Consider the following 14,616-nt stretch of genomic DNA (forward strand, 5'->3'; position numbering starts at 1 on the left):
AGATGCATCGGCTTCTCGCAGAACGATCAGCACATGAAATCAAAGCACTGCGAAAGCGATCAAAAAGCACAAGGAGTCGTATGATCTCCAAACACTCCCGCAGCTCTGATTGGTCCACGCTGCTCCGATGCATCTCGAACAAGGCATCAACAATAATAGACGTTGCGTTACTATGGATGCTCATTGCTCATGGGTTTGCGAAAATAAATCGGCATCCAAACACGGCGAATCCAACACGTTCGTGCAGCTCGCCGTAACTTACATAGACGGATATTATAATCGAGCTGCTATTAGCTCGACTACCTGCTATTTAAAAATGGCGGTCACAAGTTTCTCTTCAGTCTTGTTGGCCACGGTAACCCCGCCCCCAGCCTCTGACGCAAGCGGTTCTTTCTTGGCTCCGTTCTAGACCCTGCAATGATTTGGTGCTACTTAAGAACCAGTTTTACTGGTTCGTAGCTGGTGCTTTGGCGGTGGAAAAACAAAGAACCGATTTGAAACTAGGCTCTGGCTCCGAACCAGCACCAGTTCTGCCTTGGTGGAAAAGGGGTATGAGTGGCTCATATGGATTGATTCTGAGTCGTTCACAGTGAGACGGGGTGAGTGTGTTGTTCACAGTGAGACGGGGCGAGTGTGTACCTGACAGCCGTCGTGCGTGGGCTGGATGAAGTGTGTGTTCTGCTGCGTCAGCTCCTCCCCGTGTCCGCCTCTGAAGCGCAGTGCGTGTGTGTAGCTGAGGGAGGCGCTGTCGAGCCAGCCGGCCGAGTTCTGGCACACGTATGTGAAGCTCTGGTGGGCCGTGGCGCTCAGGAGCTTCAGGAAACCCAGCTGAACCACATGAACGGGGTTTCCGTCCACATCCACATACGAAAACTACACGAGGCAGACAGACAGAGTGTGAATGAAGGGACAGAGCCTAAAGATAACACAACAACACAATAATGAATGACCTGTGAGCCCTTCTTGAACTGGCTGAACCAGGTTCCTGGTTTCTCTTTGCTCCATGAAGCCATTTTGACCTGTGCACAATAAACATCATTCACACGTCACTTTATTTCTGATGACACATGGCAGATATAAAAGCCTAAGGTATTCATCTAAACCAATGCTTCTGCTGTAGAAGTACAGGTTTATATAACTTCATCCCAACAGGTGTAGTGTGACTGAAGATCTCACCGACTGTATGCTGCTGTGTGGCTGGAGACACGTTTCACCTTCTGCTGTGAAGTTGCAGAACACCTTAAACGCGTCTCTATGGCAACCCTGGTTTGGGTCAATCCAGTAAACACCTGAGGTCAAAAGTCATGCAGAGAAATCAGAATCGGTCTGAGAACGCAGCAATAGAGTGTGAGAAACATTCTCCAGCACTGGATCAAGTGCGGACTGGATCCACGTACCGTCGGGATACTCGGGGTGGCACATCCACAGCTCTTTGCAGGTGCGGGCGGGACTGTGGAAGGTTCCCAGGGGAGTTCTGAGTCCCTCCACATCAGTCCTCATGGATGACAGAGAGGCGAACACCTCCTCCATGTCCTTCTCCTCCCCCTGAGCCTCGTCGTCCTGCATCTCTCCGTCATCCACAGCGGCTCCGTCCACTTCCGAATGTCTCCTCCTCTTCCCACGGCCGTCCAGTCCTGGAGGAGCCACCATTCCCACCGCGGGAGAACCCTGGACAGAGACGCTTGCTCTGTTAATGCTCCTGCTGCCATTTATTCATCCTAAAAACATGGGGACTGGAGACTGTTGTGGCAGTTTAATTCACTAAACAATCATCTTTGGCATAAGAGACAGTCTGGAATCAAATGATCATTAAAAAGTAATTTATTGTCTTGCAAGAGGCCCAATTGCCACACAGAGGTAGACAGTACAGTCTGTGAAACAAGTGCGACCAGGAGGGAGGGGAAGGCCAGTCTTTATACTCTGTTATTGTTATCTTCCAAGGTTCTTTAAACTCCAGAGATGGTTAAGACACCACCAGTGATCCTATTATACTGAACTTTAGTTTAGCTTAACTTACAGCCTGCAAGTCCTAAATTGGACAGCCCTTTGACCTTAGGGGTCAGGGCTTCAGCCTTCAAAGCTCTCCCCCTCTTTCTCCTGCTTCGCAGGCGTTTCACATCAATCATTATATCACATAGTCAGCAACACACATAGTAGTCAATCCTGTGTATGTTAATGAAAATCAAAGTAAGTAATGAAAATCAAAAATCTCCCATTACAAGACTCACCGGGGGTCCTGGGGGTCCGGCAGGACCGGTATCTCCTCTGGGTCCAATAGGGCCCTTAAATAAACCACATCATTCACATTATCCAGTATCCGCTGGTGTTCATGAGCTCACAGACTGATAAGAACACGCTCTGTGACCAATTGCTTTTGTTCCTTTATTTTAAGTTGCTTTGAATAGCCGCGTTTCTACTGTCGGGCCAGACTCTCTGCAGCGCTTCACTAAAACACACCCGTAACACGCCTCTCTGAAACAACGTCACACAAACCCATCATTTCACCAACAAACAGGAGTTTTATCAGAAAACTAATCAGAAAAAAATCAGTGGAAACTAGCGAGATCGCAGAACGAACATGATAAATGTGGCCCTTTGTTGTGTACTTCAAGATTTAAAACCCAAGCATCGATGTTTTACCACAGGTTAACAATAAAAAGTGATACATTAATCATAAAATCCTAATGAATTCATTTGTGTCAAGATTGCACATTAGTCACACAGAGATAAAGTGGTATTTACCAATATATCACAAAAGAAAGAGGAGACACGTGCTTAATTCAGTCGCGTCTGTTTCTGTTTAGTTACATAGCCTCCTGTTTACATCACATTTAGAAGAATAATCATTTCTACAAATATGCCACCAAAACTACGACCTGAGGAGCTTTAGCACTCTCTCCCAGTACAGTTATGTTTTCAATCAGAGAAACAGAGGAAGCTCCTGAAAAGCTGGTTTATTTTATGACATTTGCGGATATAAATATGGATTATCAGAGAGTCCGGTATAAAGAGACGAGATGTACTGACAGATCAAATAAATACACGATTGTGATAGCTTATATGATTTGTCTGATTTCTTCAAGCGTTCATTTTTACCATGTTTACTATGGTAATGATTAGCGTGCATAGTCTTTTGCATCGCATATAAATATTTCTGCCTGATACGGTGATCAGAATCCACATCAGATCACAAACAGAAGTTATTCAAACATGAAAGAGAGTTTTGAGCTAAAATGATGCTAAAAGTCTTTAATGCATCCAGCTAACATCAGCTAACATCAGTTTAGTATAGAATCATCCAGCGCTGGCGTCTCCAGACTCAGGTAAACTCTGACTCTGTTCGTAACCACTTCTCAAGCCCGAGCTGGCCCACTTTGGACCAAGATAGTGGAAACGCGACTGGCCCTGGCACGCACTAGCCGCCCGCTTTTGGCCCGACAGTGGAAACGCGGCTAATAAAGGCATCAGTTTAATTCATACATATAAATGGTGGAGAACTCAGTCGCATGCTAACACTCTTATGCAAATAGATGTCAAAACATGATCAGAGCGAAATCACACAAATGAGATGCAATTCGGTGTGTGTCACCTGGCTTCCTTTAGATCCTTTCTGTCCCATGGACCCCTGAAACACAGTAATACAGACAGAAGCTGTGACACCAGAACAACCCCAAACGCACACAGAACACCCTGATGGGTCTGAAGACTAGACTTACAGACAGTCCTGGTGGTCCCGGAGGTCCGTTGAGTCCTGGAGGTCCAACTGGACCCTGTCAGCAGAGACACAGTGAAATCATCTTCTTGTCCGCGTTTGTGAAAGTGTGTATATTGGTGTGTGTGTTCACCTCCTCTCCTTTGGCTCCCTGCGGCCCCTGGTTTCCTGGCAGTCCTCGATCACCTTTCTCTCCGAACTCACCCGGCGGCCCAATCAAACCAATCAGACCGCCATGACCCTGAAGCACACACACACACACACACACACACACACACACACACACACACACACACACACACACACACACACACACACACACACACACACACACACACACACACACAGATAAAATCAAGTGTATTTCCAGTGTGTGTGTGTGTGTGTGTGTATATGAGATGACGTACCTTCTCTCCTTTCCTGCCCGGATCTCCCTTCAGTCCTGCCAGTCCAGCGGGGCCCTGTACACGTGCAATGACATCATCAGTCTGACATCATATTAAAGATCAGCGCATGAGGAGTGATTAATGACGCGTTACCATCGGCCCCGGGGGTCCCGATTGACCTGGGGGTCCGTTCAGCCCTTGTTCTCCCTACAGCAGAGAGAGAGAGTGTGAACATGCATTTACATAATAGATATTTTCTGCCGACTTTAAGGATATTACTGGACGATAAGGCTATTTATAAACTACATTACAGACTTCATTACATGTTCCTCATGAAACTGCAGTGTCACGTGGGTTTGAGTAGAGAGAGTTTAACATGAGTCTGTAGAAGACCATTAACAAATGTAGGAAAGAAGCTCACCGCTGGTCCAGGGATTCCTGGAAGCCCCTGAGGTCCGGCCTTCCCAGAGTTCCCCTGACCGCCCACCGGCCCCGGCTTTCCCATGAGGCCCTCGTATCCCGGAGCTCCCTGAACACGGACAGAGATGAAGGACCCGTGAAGGACAACAGGAGGACCATTAGTTCCCTAGAACATCCTCTCAGATCTCATTCAAGAGTTTACTAGAACTGAGTGTTTGCTTCTGGTTTTAGTTGAAACGGTGTCGTGTTAGCGGCCCCTAAGTTAATAACTAATGATTTTTACAACAGAAGTGAATCAATCAAAAACTAACTTGAGCTGGACAATAACTTTATTCTACAGCTGCTGTAAAGCCTAAACCATCTCTATTCCGTTAATTTCCTATTATCACTGTAAAGCTGCTTTAAAACAATCTATATTGTAAAAAAAGCACTGTATAAAAGAAGGAGACTTGACTTGACTTGGTTTCTTACTCAGGGATTCCCTGCTGATTCAACATGATTTTTGACTTTTTAAAAAAAGATTTTATAGAATGGACAAGAAGTGAGATGGGAGAGAGAGAGAGAGAGAGGATGGGATCGGGAAAGGTCCACAAGCCGGGATTCGAACTTGGATCGCCCGAAGCACAACATCGCTATATGTCGGTGCTGCCCACGAGGCTATCGGCCGACTCGACTGGGCGAAAATCCGCAGACAGGGTCCGACTAGTGCAGAACACACCACAAAAACAATGACACTGTCTGTCGGTTTAGTGTGTCACTGCGTTTACACCACTGGACCAATGAGCTCTCACTGTGGGCGGGACTTACCCAGTGTGACAGAAGCTGTGAATGAAGCCTCAGTGATTTATCCTCTAGTTCAGACGCAGTGTGTCTGTGTTTCTAACTGATTGTCTCACCTTGTCTCCTTTTAGGCCCGGCCGCCCCTCTTTCCCAGCAGGACCCAAGTGACCCTAAACGAGGAAACACACACATTTTAACACGCAAGGCTCCACAAGTACACAAACACAGTAGAATCATGTAGTGCTTGAGCTGATCGATCGCAAACACACACTCACCCTGCGTCCCGGTCTTCCTGGAGGTCCTGGTTCTCCGGAGGCTCCTGGAGGGCCCTAATCACCAGAGCAATGAGTCGAAACCAGCGTTAATATCATTAACTAAAACTATCTGAAACTTATTTGACATAAAGCACTAGAACAGACTCACAGATTTCCCAGGATCCCCGTGATCTCCTTTAGATCCCGGACTGCCGTCGATTCCCTGTGAGGACAGACAAGATGTTTCATCACCACCGATCACAGTGTGTTTGACTGACGTCACTGGAGATACTCACGTTAACGCCCGCCTCTCCAGGAGCGCCCAGATCTCCAGGAAAACCGATCGGACCCTGGAGGGAAACAGAGAGAGGGTTTGTCAGCAGATTATACACTGCAAAAATGAGTTTCTATCTCAGTGTTCTTGTCGTGTTTTCCAGTACAAATATTCTTAAAGTCACCATGAAATTGAAATTGACTATTTTTTTTGGAATATTGCAGTGTTTATTGTAAATGATTTATCAGTGCACATCATTATTGTGTTAATAATCTTGAATCAGAATAAGTTCCTCTTGCAGCATCTCATCTCTTCTCTTCTCTGATGATGTGGGCGGGGCAACCTGTCACTCACATGATAGTCACCAATAGCAAACCACAACCATCCAATCAATTCCCCACAGACACAGTCAAGCCCCGCCCACATTTGTTCTTGTTCCAGAAGCGTTTCACTCGGATATACGACACAATAGAGAAGAAAAGACCAGCACAACTACCCTTTTATGATGAGTTTAAATCAAGATACATTTATTTGTGAAAATGATATTTTTATGAGCAATTGTTGAAAATAAAGTGAGTTTTTGCTTTTAAAAAAAGTCTGAAAAATTATTTTCTTTTTGAATTAAGTTTATTTTTCTGACTCCATTAGCAGGTATTTGTTCATGTTTTAGGCATAAAGTCCCTTCATTTTGATGCATTTTTTCAGTAAACAAACCTTAATCCAGCTTTTAATGTAGTTAATGTGGGGCTCATTTGCATATTCATAGAACCGTGAGGCAAGGGTGTCATACATTTAAGCTATTTTAAGGCATGAAGACATTTTTTTTTCTAGGAAAAAAACGTTTAAATATGTCATTTTGGTGATCAAAGAGGAGTTTTAAGGGATACAATTACTGACTACAGGGGGACTTGTAGTGTAAATGTTTAGATATTTGTGCTGGAAAACAAAACATCACTTTTTGCAGTCTCACACACACACACACACACTGACCGCGTTCCCTTTCCCTCCGTCTTCTCCAGGTGCTCCTCTGGCTCCTGGTGAACCTGCCGCTCCGGGGGGTCCCGTGTCTCCTTTCTCTCCCTGCTCGCCCTTCTCCCCCTGACAACACACACACACACACACACACACACACACACACACACACGTGTGGCAGCAGCGATACAGGAAGTGATGCACGTCACACAGGTTATTCAGAGGAGAGAAGGACTCACTGCACTGCCAGAAACACCAACAGCTCCAGGATCACCTGACTCGCCATCTTCACCCTGTCAATCATCATCATCAGCATCATCATCATAACCATCATCATCACCATCATCCTCATCATCAGCTCATGTTTAACTGTAACGAACCTTCTCACCCACTCCACCAGGCTGACCACGAACACCAGGACGACCAGGAGGACCCTGAAACACACATAAAATATTTCATTTTTTAAAAAAATTTGATTGTTTTTATTTAGAAAAATATTAACTTATTTTATTTATACTTTTTTGTTATTTTGATTAATTATTAGGATTTGATAAAATCATGGTTTCAGAAAGTGAAGGTGTGAGTGTGTGTACCTGTCCACCAGAGGGCCCTTGAGCTCCTCTGGGCCCGAACTGACCAGGAGGACCCTGGAAACACACAAACACACACAGTCTGAGTCACATTACATAGAGATTAATAAACATGATCAAATCTGACAGATGAATCGATGAGCTCACCATCAGACCAGCGTTCCCGCTCTCTCCTTTCTCTCCGGGAGGACCGGGCATTCCCTACACACACACACACACACACACACACACACACACACACACACACACACACACACACACACACACACACACCTGTATTATATGATTATTTCCTGATGTTTCAGTGTGATGGAGGAAGGACAGTGAATGATCACGTACCTGTAGTCCCCCGGGGCCCCTGGAGCCCTTGAATCCTCTCAAGCCCTCGTCTCCCTTCTCTCCGTACATGCCCTGCTGTCCTGGGGGACCGGTCTCGCCATCCACACCCTGACACACACACACACGCACTCGATCACACACACTCTCTCTGAACACAGCAATAGCGTTCCTCCTCAAACACACTCACCGGTGCTCCCGGCTGGCCCTCGGGCCCCTGAGTGCCGGCTGGACCTGCGGGCCCCTGAGAGCAGAACAAGCTGGTCATTAGCAGCAGTTTGTGTGTGTGTGTGTGTGTGTGTGTGTGAGTGTGTGTTTCAGTATTTCAGACACTCACTGATTCTCCTTTGTCTCCTTTACTGCCTTTCTGTCCTGGAGCTCCTGTTTCCCCCTGACAAACACACACCCCCAATTAGTATATATACCAAGTTCCAGCTCTCGATGGCCTACAGAGCCAATCTTCGTGTTTATCCCTATAACCCTGAGTCAAGCCCAGAGTCACTTCCTCCATGGGCACCGTGGATCTCTCTCCCCAGCCAGAGTGCACCCTCTTTGGCTTGGGTCACTGCCTTGAAGGCCCTGGAGGTTTGAACCCACTGCAACTTTTTGGACTTTGTCATTTTTACAACTAGTGCTCGTGATGATTCGCTTAACTAACAATACAACAAAAAGTCCATTCTAGATTACAAACATCATCTCTACTAAGCAGAGATGAGCATACGCCCTCATCACCTTATCTCCATCCTCTCCCGGGGGTCCTGGAGGGCCAGCGGCTCCTGGCAATCCCACCGGCCCCTGCTCACCGTCCTGTCCCGCGGGTCCAATCAGACCCTTCTCTCCCTGTGCACAAACACAACGTTACACACACACACACACACACGGGTCAATGGCTGAGATTTATCATCGCGTGTGCATAGGGGCGTGTCTTACTGGCTCTCCCTTCTCTCCCATTGGTCCAGGCCCACCGATGGTTCCAGGTCGACCAGGCTGACCAATGGCACCAGCCAATCCCGAGGGGCCCCTTTCACCCGTGGGCCCCTGGGAAGAGACACACATATTTGTGAATTAATAAGTTAATATACTTACTATCTACATACATACAGTCAAACCAAAAAATTATTCAGACACCAGATAGTTTGTGATATTTGTATTACTAGTGTGTGCAGGACACTATAGTTCATTTATGTGAGTGAGGAGAGCAAAATAAAGTAAACTGTGACATATTATACCCAAATATTCTTCATACAGTGACTACCAGTAACATTTGGGACCAAAAATGATTCAGACACTTTGACCTGATCATATTTTTCTTCAGTTTTTTTGTCTTTAATTGCTAATGCTCTTTTTACACACAGACTGAACAAAATGAAGCATTGCTTGGTGATTGGTTGAGCTAAACTGGTATTATCTAATTGTGTAGTTAAATTGAACAGCTGACAGATATTCAACATAATTCATGTGTGAGACAGTCTAACAGAAGGACGGACAAAACCAGTCAAATATCAACTGAGTTGATAACTCTGAGTTCTTGACATATTTTATTACCATTTTCTAAATGATAGCGAATAAACTGAGATAATGTGAGAAATGTTGAAGGAGTCTGAATACATTTCGGTTTGACTGTATGTATAATAGAATGTGAAAAATCAGTCTAGAACATCAGGTCATAAACCCAAATGTGTTTTTGTGAGATTACAGAACGAGGTCACATACAGCAGGTCCCGGGGGCCCGATCGGCCCCGCCCCGCCCTTTAGTCCAACCGGCCCCTAAACAAGAGAGCACAGGTCACATGACAACACTGGCCAATCAGCAGCAGTCCAACTGACCTATCGGTAAGCCGAGAGCTTCGAATCTTCCAATGTTTCTCCATGGCGCTGAAACATAAAGATGTCTGAGTTCCGGTCCCTGTAAAACTGATACTCAACTGCCATTGGCTGATCTACGTTCGAGGGGAGGGGCTTACCGATAGGTCAACTGAGGTCATATAACAACATAAAGAATCACTGGCAACAATCATAAAACAGGCGGATACAGTATTGTTACCATGGCACCCGGCGCTCCACGACTACCGCGGAAACCCTTCAGACCCGCTGGACCGTTCTTTCCTGAAGTACCCGAGCCTCCAGGGTCGCCCTGATGACCGAACACACGCATGTTATGATGAGATGATGACAGAAATGAAAGGAAAGCGCAGACAGAAGGAGGTGTTATCATTGATGAGGATGATTGTCTCACCTTTGCTCCCTCTTTCCCAGCGGCTCCAGGTAAACCTTGCTCTCCGGCTGGTCCTGCGGAGCCCGGGTGTCCTCTTTCTCCCATCGGTCCGGTTTCTCCTGTGTTACCCTGGAAACAAAGTCACAACCAGTGGGAACAACAGCTGTGGTCATTAGTTTAAACAAAAAAACAAGAATCCACCCGGTTATGAAGACTTCTTAAAAGATCCCTGAACGATGAACTCTCACCTGCGGCCCAACGACACCGGATGGTCCCGGAGGACCCGTCTTTCCTTGGAAACCCTGTCAGGAATATCAAACACCAGATCAACAACAGACCATCAAAACTAGGGATAGGAATCGGATACTTGTTATTAAAGGGATAGTTCACTTTGAAATTAATTTTTGGTATGTTTTAGCTTACCTCAAGGGCATCCAAGATGTAGGTGTCTTTGTTTCCGCAGTAGTTTCAATTTTGATATTTTTAGGTCAAACCGTTCTTGTCTGTCAGTCATATAATGCAGGTCTATGGTCACCACCTCAAAGAGCATGCACAGAGTCCAAATTAAACAATTCCCCATCGTAAGTACACATTGATGGCCTAAGACACGAAACGAGCGGTTTGTGTGAGAAAACGAACAGTATTTATATCGTTTTTACCTCTTGTACACAGCCATGTCCAAGTGATCTGAGAGCGCGGGCGGGTATAGATATATACAATAGAAGTCGCCTTGGCTACTGCAGTTCATTGGAACGAAACCGTAGCCAAGGTGACAATTAATTGTTTAATTTGGACGATGGGGAATTGTTTTAATTTGGACTCTGTGCATGCTCTTTGAGACAGTGACCATAGACCTGCATTATATGACTGACAGACAAGAACGGTTTGACCTAAAAATATCAAAATTGAAACTACTGCGGAAAAAAAGACACCTACATCTTGGATGCCCTTGAGGTAAGCTAAAACATACCAAAATGTAATTTCAAAGTGAACTATCCCTTTAAATACAATTTTGATTCCTGTGTGTGCATTTTAAAGTGGTTTTAAACCGTTCAAGCGCAAGAAGATGCGAAAGAGAACTCTTGTGTGTGTCTTCTTGCGCTTGAACGGACAAATACACACAAAAGTATGTCAAAAAACAGTTGGTCATGTCTTAAGTGATCATAAACGCATATATTGGATCCTGCATTCGGTCTTAAAGGGACAGCAGCCTAATAAACCCGTCAGTGTTATTACTGTTCATCAGAGAACAAAAGAAAATCACTCACTGCTCTCGACTGAATAACTTCAGTAGCTTTAACAAGGATTAATCTATATTTTATTTATAAAAAGAAAACCATGCAGTGTTATTTTACATTTGATTTACATTTCTTCAGTTGTATTTATTTGTGCTATTGCTAATTTGCTTATTGTTCTTATTGTATTACTGACTGTTTACTTGTCTTTAAAAAATGTTTGAAATTTATATTAGTTAGTCAAATTTATATTATGAAATACATATTATTCAGCTGAAGTTTTTCTGGTTCAATGGAACAAAACCACAGTCTTCATTTGTAAAGATTTTCATGATGTAGGAAACGAGTTAGAATCATAAACTTTTTGTTGGTCTTCTGCAATCATCCACAAGTCAATGGAAAAATCCAATTGGGATTTTAGTCGAAGGAGCCAATGTGGGTTGGCCTACAAAAATACATCATGGCTGAATCCGAAATCCTAAACCCTCATTCACTAATCCCTACGTTAGTCCACTAATATTGTTCACTTGAAGGAGTGAGTGAAATAGAGTGATTGAATTCGGACAGCCGTTGAGCGTGCATCGGTTGTACACTCATTATTGCAGTGCATTGTGGGATAGAATGAGTGCACTCAATAAAGTCCACTATGGTTTCGGACACCACAACAAATGCCCGTCCCCTCAAATAACGCCCTATTTGAGGGTATAGGGGGCGATTTCGGATTCAGCCCATGACTTCCACAGTTCCACAAGCCTGTGTGTAGATGTTGCGAGACTCACCGGCTCCCCCCGCTGGCCTGGATGACCCGGCAGGCCGTCCTTCCCACCAGGCCCCTGCAAACAGGAAGATGTTGGGAAAACTGTACGTGTCATATTATCATATGAGGTGAAGATGAGGGTCACTCACGTTGGGTCCTTTGGGGCCCATCTCACCTACACGTCCATTAGGTCCTTGTGGCCCCTGCAGTATTTGAGCACATGCATTAATCAAGTCACATGATCAATGACACTCATTTATTTACATTTGATTAGTTTGATTCATTTAATTAAATCCTAACTGTGTTAATTTCCAGTTTTCAGTCCAGTTTGGACATTTGAACATGTGTGTGACAATCTCTTACTCTCTCTCCTGAGGGCCCTGGGGGGCCGTCATGTCCTGAAGACCCCTAGAACAGAGATGGTTTATCCCTTTACAGTCATTTCAACACAATAATATGAACAGAGTGCATCAGAATAGACTCATAATCACAATGAATAACAGAAACACAGACAAGTGTTTGGCTTCAGCTCATTATTATGTTGTATTATAGATCTGATATGACCTCTGACCTTGTCTCCTGATTTCCCAGTGGGTCCTCTTGCACCCCTCCCTCCTCGAGCACCCTGACAACACACACACACACACACATTAGTGATGTTGGATGTGACTCAAGCTGGATGCTGATATCCTCAGTGTGGACGGAGACACTCACATTAGGGCCCCTCTGACCCGCGGCCCCTGCAGGACCCGGTGGACCCTGAGAAACACAGTATTCTCACATCAGTGCACATTTACATACTTATGTGTTTGTATAGTCAAAAAAAGTGTTTTTATGATAGGGATGTGTTCAGTGACCTTCTTCCCTTTCTCTCCCGGAACTCCGACAGAACCAGGAAAACCATCCGCACCCTGAGAAGAAACACCACAAGACCAGCAGTTATTCTCCCACCCCACTAAAACTTCATCTGTTCATCATCTGCTCCTTCACCTTCAGGCCTTGACGTCCCGGGTAACCTGGTAAACCTGGAACACCAAGTTTTCCCTGCGAGGAGAGGGACAAAATCAGAAGGAAAAAATGGAAAACAAGAGAAAAAAAAGAGAGTGCAAAAAGGGTGCTTGATACAGTATAATTTTTTCTTTCTATTACAACTAGGGTTGGGAATCGAATACTTGAGTTCAGGAATCGGATACTTAAGTTCAGGAATCGAATACTTGAGTTCAGGAATCGGAATCGAATACTTGAGTTCAGGAATCGAATACTTGAGTTCAGGAATCGGATACTTGAGTTCAGGAATCGGATACTTGAGTTCAGGAATCGGATACTTAAGTTCAGGAATCGGATACTTAAGTTCAGGAATCGAATACTTGAGTTCAGGAATCGGATACTTAAGTTCAGGAATCGAATACTTGAGTTCAGGAATCGGATACTTAAGTTCAGGAATCGAATACTTGAGTTCAGGAATCGAATACTTGAGTTCAGGAATCGAATACTTGAGTTCAGGAATCGGATACTTGAGTTCAGGAATCGAATACTTGAGTTCAGGAATCGAATACTTGAGTTCAGGAATCGAATACTTGAGTTCAGGAATCGGATACTTGAGTTCAGGAATCGGATACTTGAGTTCAGGAATCGGATACTTGAGTTCAGGAATCGGATACTTGAGTTCAGGAATCGGATACTTGAGTTCAGGTACATGTATAAAATAAAAATGTCCATTCTTATCGACTCCTTTGTGAGCATTTCAATATGACTTTAAACCATTCAGGTGCGAGACGACTCACTGTTTTCAGCTCTTAAAGTGACAGCAGCCTAACATTCAATAATCAATAAGATTTTTTTTTTTTTTTACTTCTTTTTTAGAATCGGAATCAATAAGCAGAGTTGAAATCAGAATCGTTACAATTCAAACGATATCCAACCCTAATTACAACTGATATTGATGATGTTGCATTAGACTGCTTCACCTTTTCTCCAGCGATGCCCGAGGGTCCGGATTCACCCAAGGGGCCACTCTGTCCTTTGGGGCCCTCGGGACCGTCCTCACCACGCATCCCAGGAGCACCGGAGTCTCCCTGACACACACAGATGGGGTAACAGCATGTTTTAGTGTGTGTGTGCGTGAGTTTGTGTGTTTCATTAGTGTGTTTGTGTTGTGTGTCATTACAGTGTCTCCTTTAGAACCCATTTCTCCTTTTGCTCCTGGGAAACCGTCTTCACCCTGAACACAACACACACACACACACACACACATAACAATCCATCAACATGTGATTAAAGACACGAGGTCATGTGTTCACTTCACATGCTTCAGAAACCTCTGGAATACATCTGCACATCTGATCACATCTAGATGGGAACATGTTGGAGATGTTATGATGTCTCATAATGTCTGGAAATGTGATGTATGAAGATGTGCTGAAATCTGGGGACATTATATTTGGATGTGAGGATTCTTGCAGTTGTGATGATGTTGGAGAAATTATAATGTCTCACTATGTCTGGAGATATCTTAAATGCGCTCGTGTCTGAAGATGTTATGATATCTGGACATGTGATGATGTTAGACTTACACTACCAGTCAAAAGTTTTGGATCGGAATGATTTTTTATGTTTTTAAAAGAAGTCTCTTCTGCTCACCAAGGCTGCATTTGTTTGATTAAAAATACAACAACAAAAAACAGT

The 14,616-nt window shown here is 44.5% G+C and overlaps 1 protein-coding gene across 1 annotated transcript in view; it reads right to left on the bottom strand.

Moving 5' to 3' along the window:
- col5a3b (collagen, type V, alpha 3b) overlaps positions 1 to 14,616 on the bottom strand; it is a 56,505-nt gene that overhangs the window by 2,334 nt on the left and 39,555 nt on the right. The window contains exons 27-64 of the mRNA XM_082165057.1: positions 14,099 to 14,152; positions 13,899 to 14,006; positions 12,922 to 12,975; positions 12,789 to 12,842; positions 12,646 to 12,690; positions 12,503 to 12,556; positions 12,295 to 12,339; positions 12,081 to 12,134; positions 11,954 to 12,007; positions 10,188 to 10,241; positions 9,961 to 10,068; positions 9,769 to 9,858; positions 9,438 to 9,491; positions 8,655 to 8,762; positions 8,457 to 8,564; positions 8,062 to 8,115; positions 7,915 to 7,968; positions 7,728 to 7,835; positions 7,536 to 7,589; positions 7,392 to 7,445; positions 7,179 to 7,232; positions 7,038 to 7,091; positions 6,817 to 6,924; positions 5,849 to 5,902; positions 5,722 to 5,775; positions 5,574 to 5,627; positions 5,415 to 5,468; positions 4,520 to 4,627; positions 4,252 to 4,305; positions 4,120 to 4,173; positions 3,846 to 3,953; positions 3,717 to 3,770; positions 3,590 to 3,625; positions 2,229 to 2,282; positions 1,398 to 1,668; positions 1,177 to 1,289; positions 951 to 1,019; positions 640 to 873 (exon numbers count right to left, since the gene is read on the bottom strand). Coding sequence (XP_082021183.1) covers positions 640 to 873; positions 951 to 1,019; positions 1,177 to 1,289; positions 1,398 to 1,668; positions 2,229 to 2,282; positions 3,590 to 3,625; positions 3,717 to 3,770; positions 3,846 to 3,953; positions 4,120 to 4,173; positions 4,252 to 4,305; positions 4,520 to 4,627; positions 5,415 to 5,468; positions 5,574 to 5,627; positions 5,722 to 5,775; positions 5,849 to 5,902; positions 6,817 to 6,924; positions 7,038 to 7,091; positions 7,179 to 7,232; positions 7,392 to 7,445; positions 7,536 to 7,589; positions 7,728 to 7,835; positions 7,915 to 7,968; positions 8,062 to 8,115; positions 8,457 to 8,564; positions 8,655 to 8,762; positions 9,438 to 9,491; positions 9,769 to 9,858; positions 9,961 to 10,068; positions 10,188 to 10,241; positions 11,954 to 12,007; positions 12,081 to 12,134; positions 12,295 to 12,339; positions 12,503 to 12,556; positions 12,646 to 12,690; positions 12,789 to 12,842; positions 12,922 to 12,975; positions 13,899 to 14,006; positions 14,099 to 14,152 — 2,955 coding nt within the window. The remainder of the gene's footprint in view (positions 1 to 639; positions 874 to 950; positions 1,020 to 1,176; positions 1,290 to 1,397; positions 1,669 to 2,228; positions 2,283 to 3,589; positions 3,626 to 3,716; positions 3,771 to 3,845; positions 3,954 to 4,119; positions 4,174 to 4,251; positions 4,306 to 4,519; positions 4,628 to 5,414; positions 5,469 to 5,573; positions 5,628 to 5,721; positions 5,776 to 5,848; positions 5,903 to 6,816; positions 6,925 to 7,037; positions 7,092 to 7,178; positions 7,233 to 7,391; positions 7,446 to 7,535; positions 7,590 to 7,727; positions 7,836 to 7,914; positions 7,969 to 8,061; positions 8,116 to 8,456; positions 8,565 to 8,654; positions 8,763 to 9,437; positions 9,492 to 9,768; positions 9,859 to 9,960; positions 10,069 to 10,187; positions 10,242 to 11,953; positions 12,008 to 12,080; positions 12,135 to 12,294; positions 12,340 to 12,502; positions 12,557 to 12,645; positions 12,691 to 12,788; positions 12,843 to 12,921; positions 12,976 to 13,898; positions 14,007 to 14,098; positions 14,153 to 14,616) is intronic.

Source organism: Leuciscus leuciscus (assembly GCF_965113295.1).
Source record: "Leuciscus leuciscus genome assembly, chromosome: 3".
Taxonomy (NCBI): Eukaryota; Metazoa; Chordata; class Actinopteri; order Cypriniformes; family Leuciscidae; genus Leuciscus; species Leuciscus leuciscus.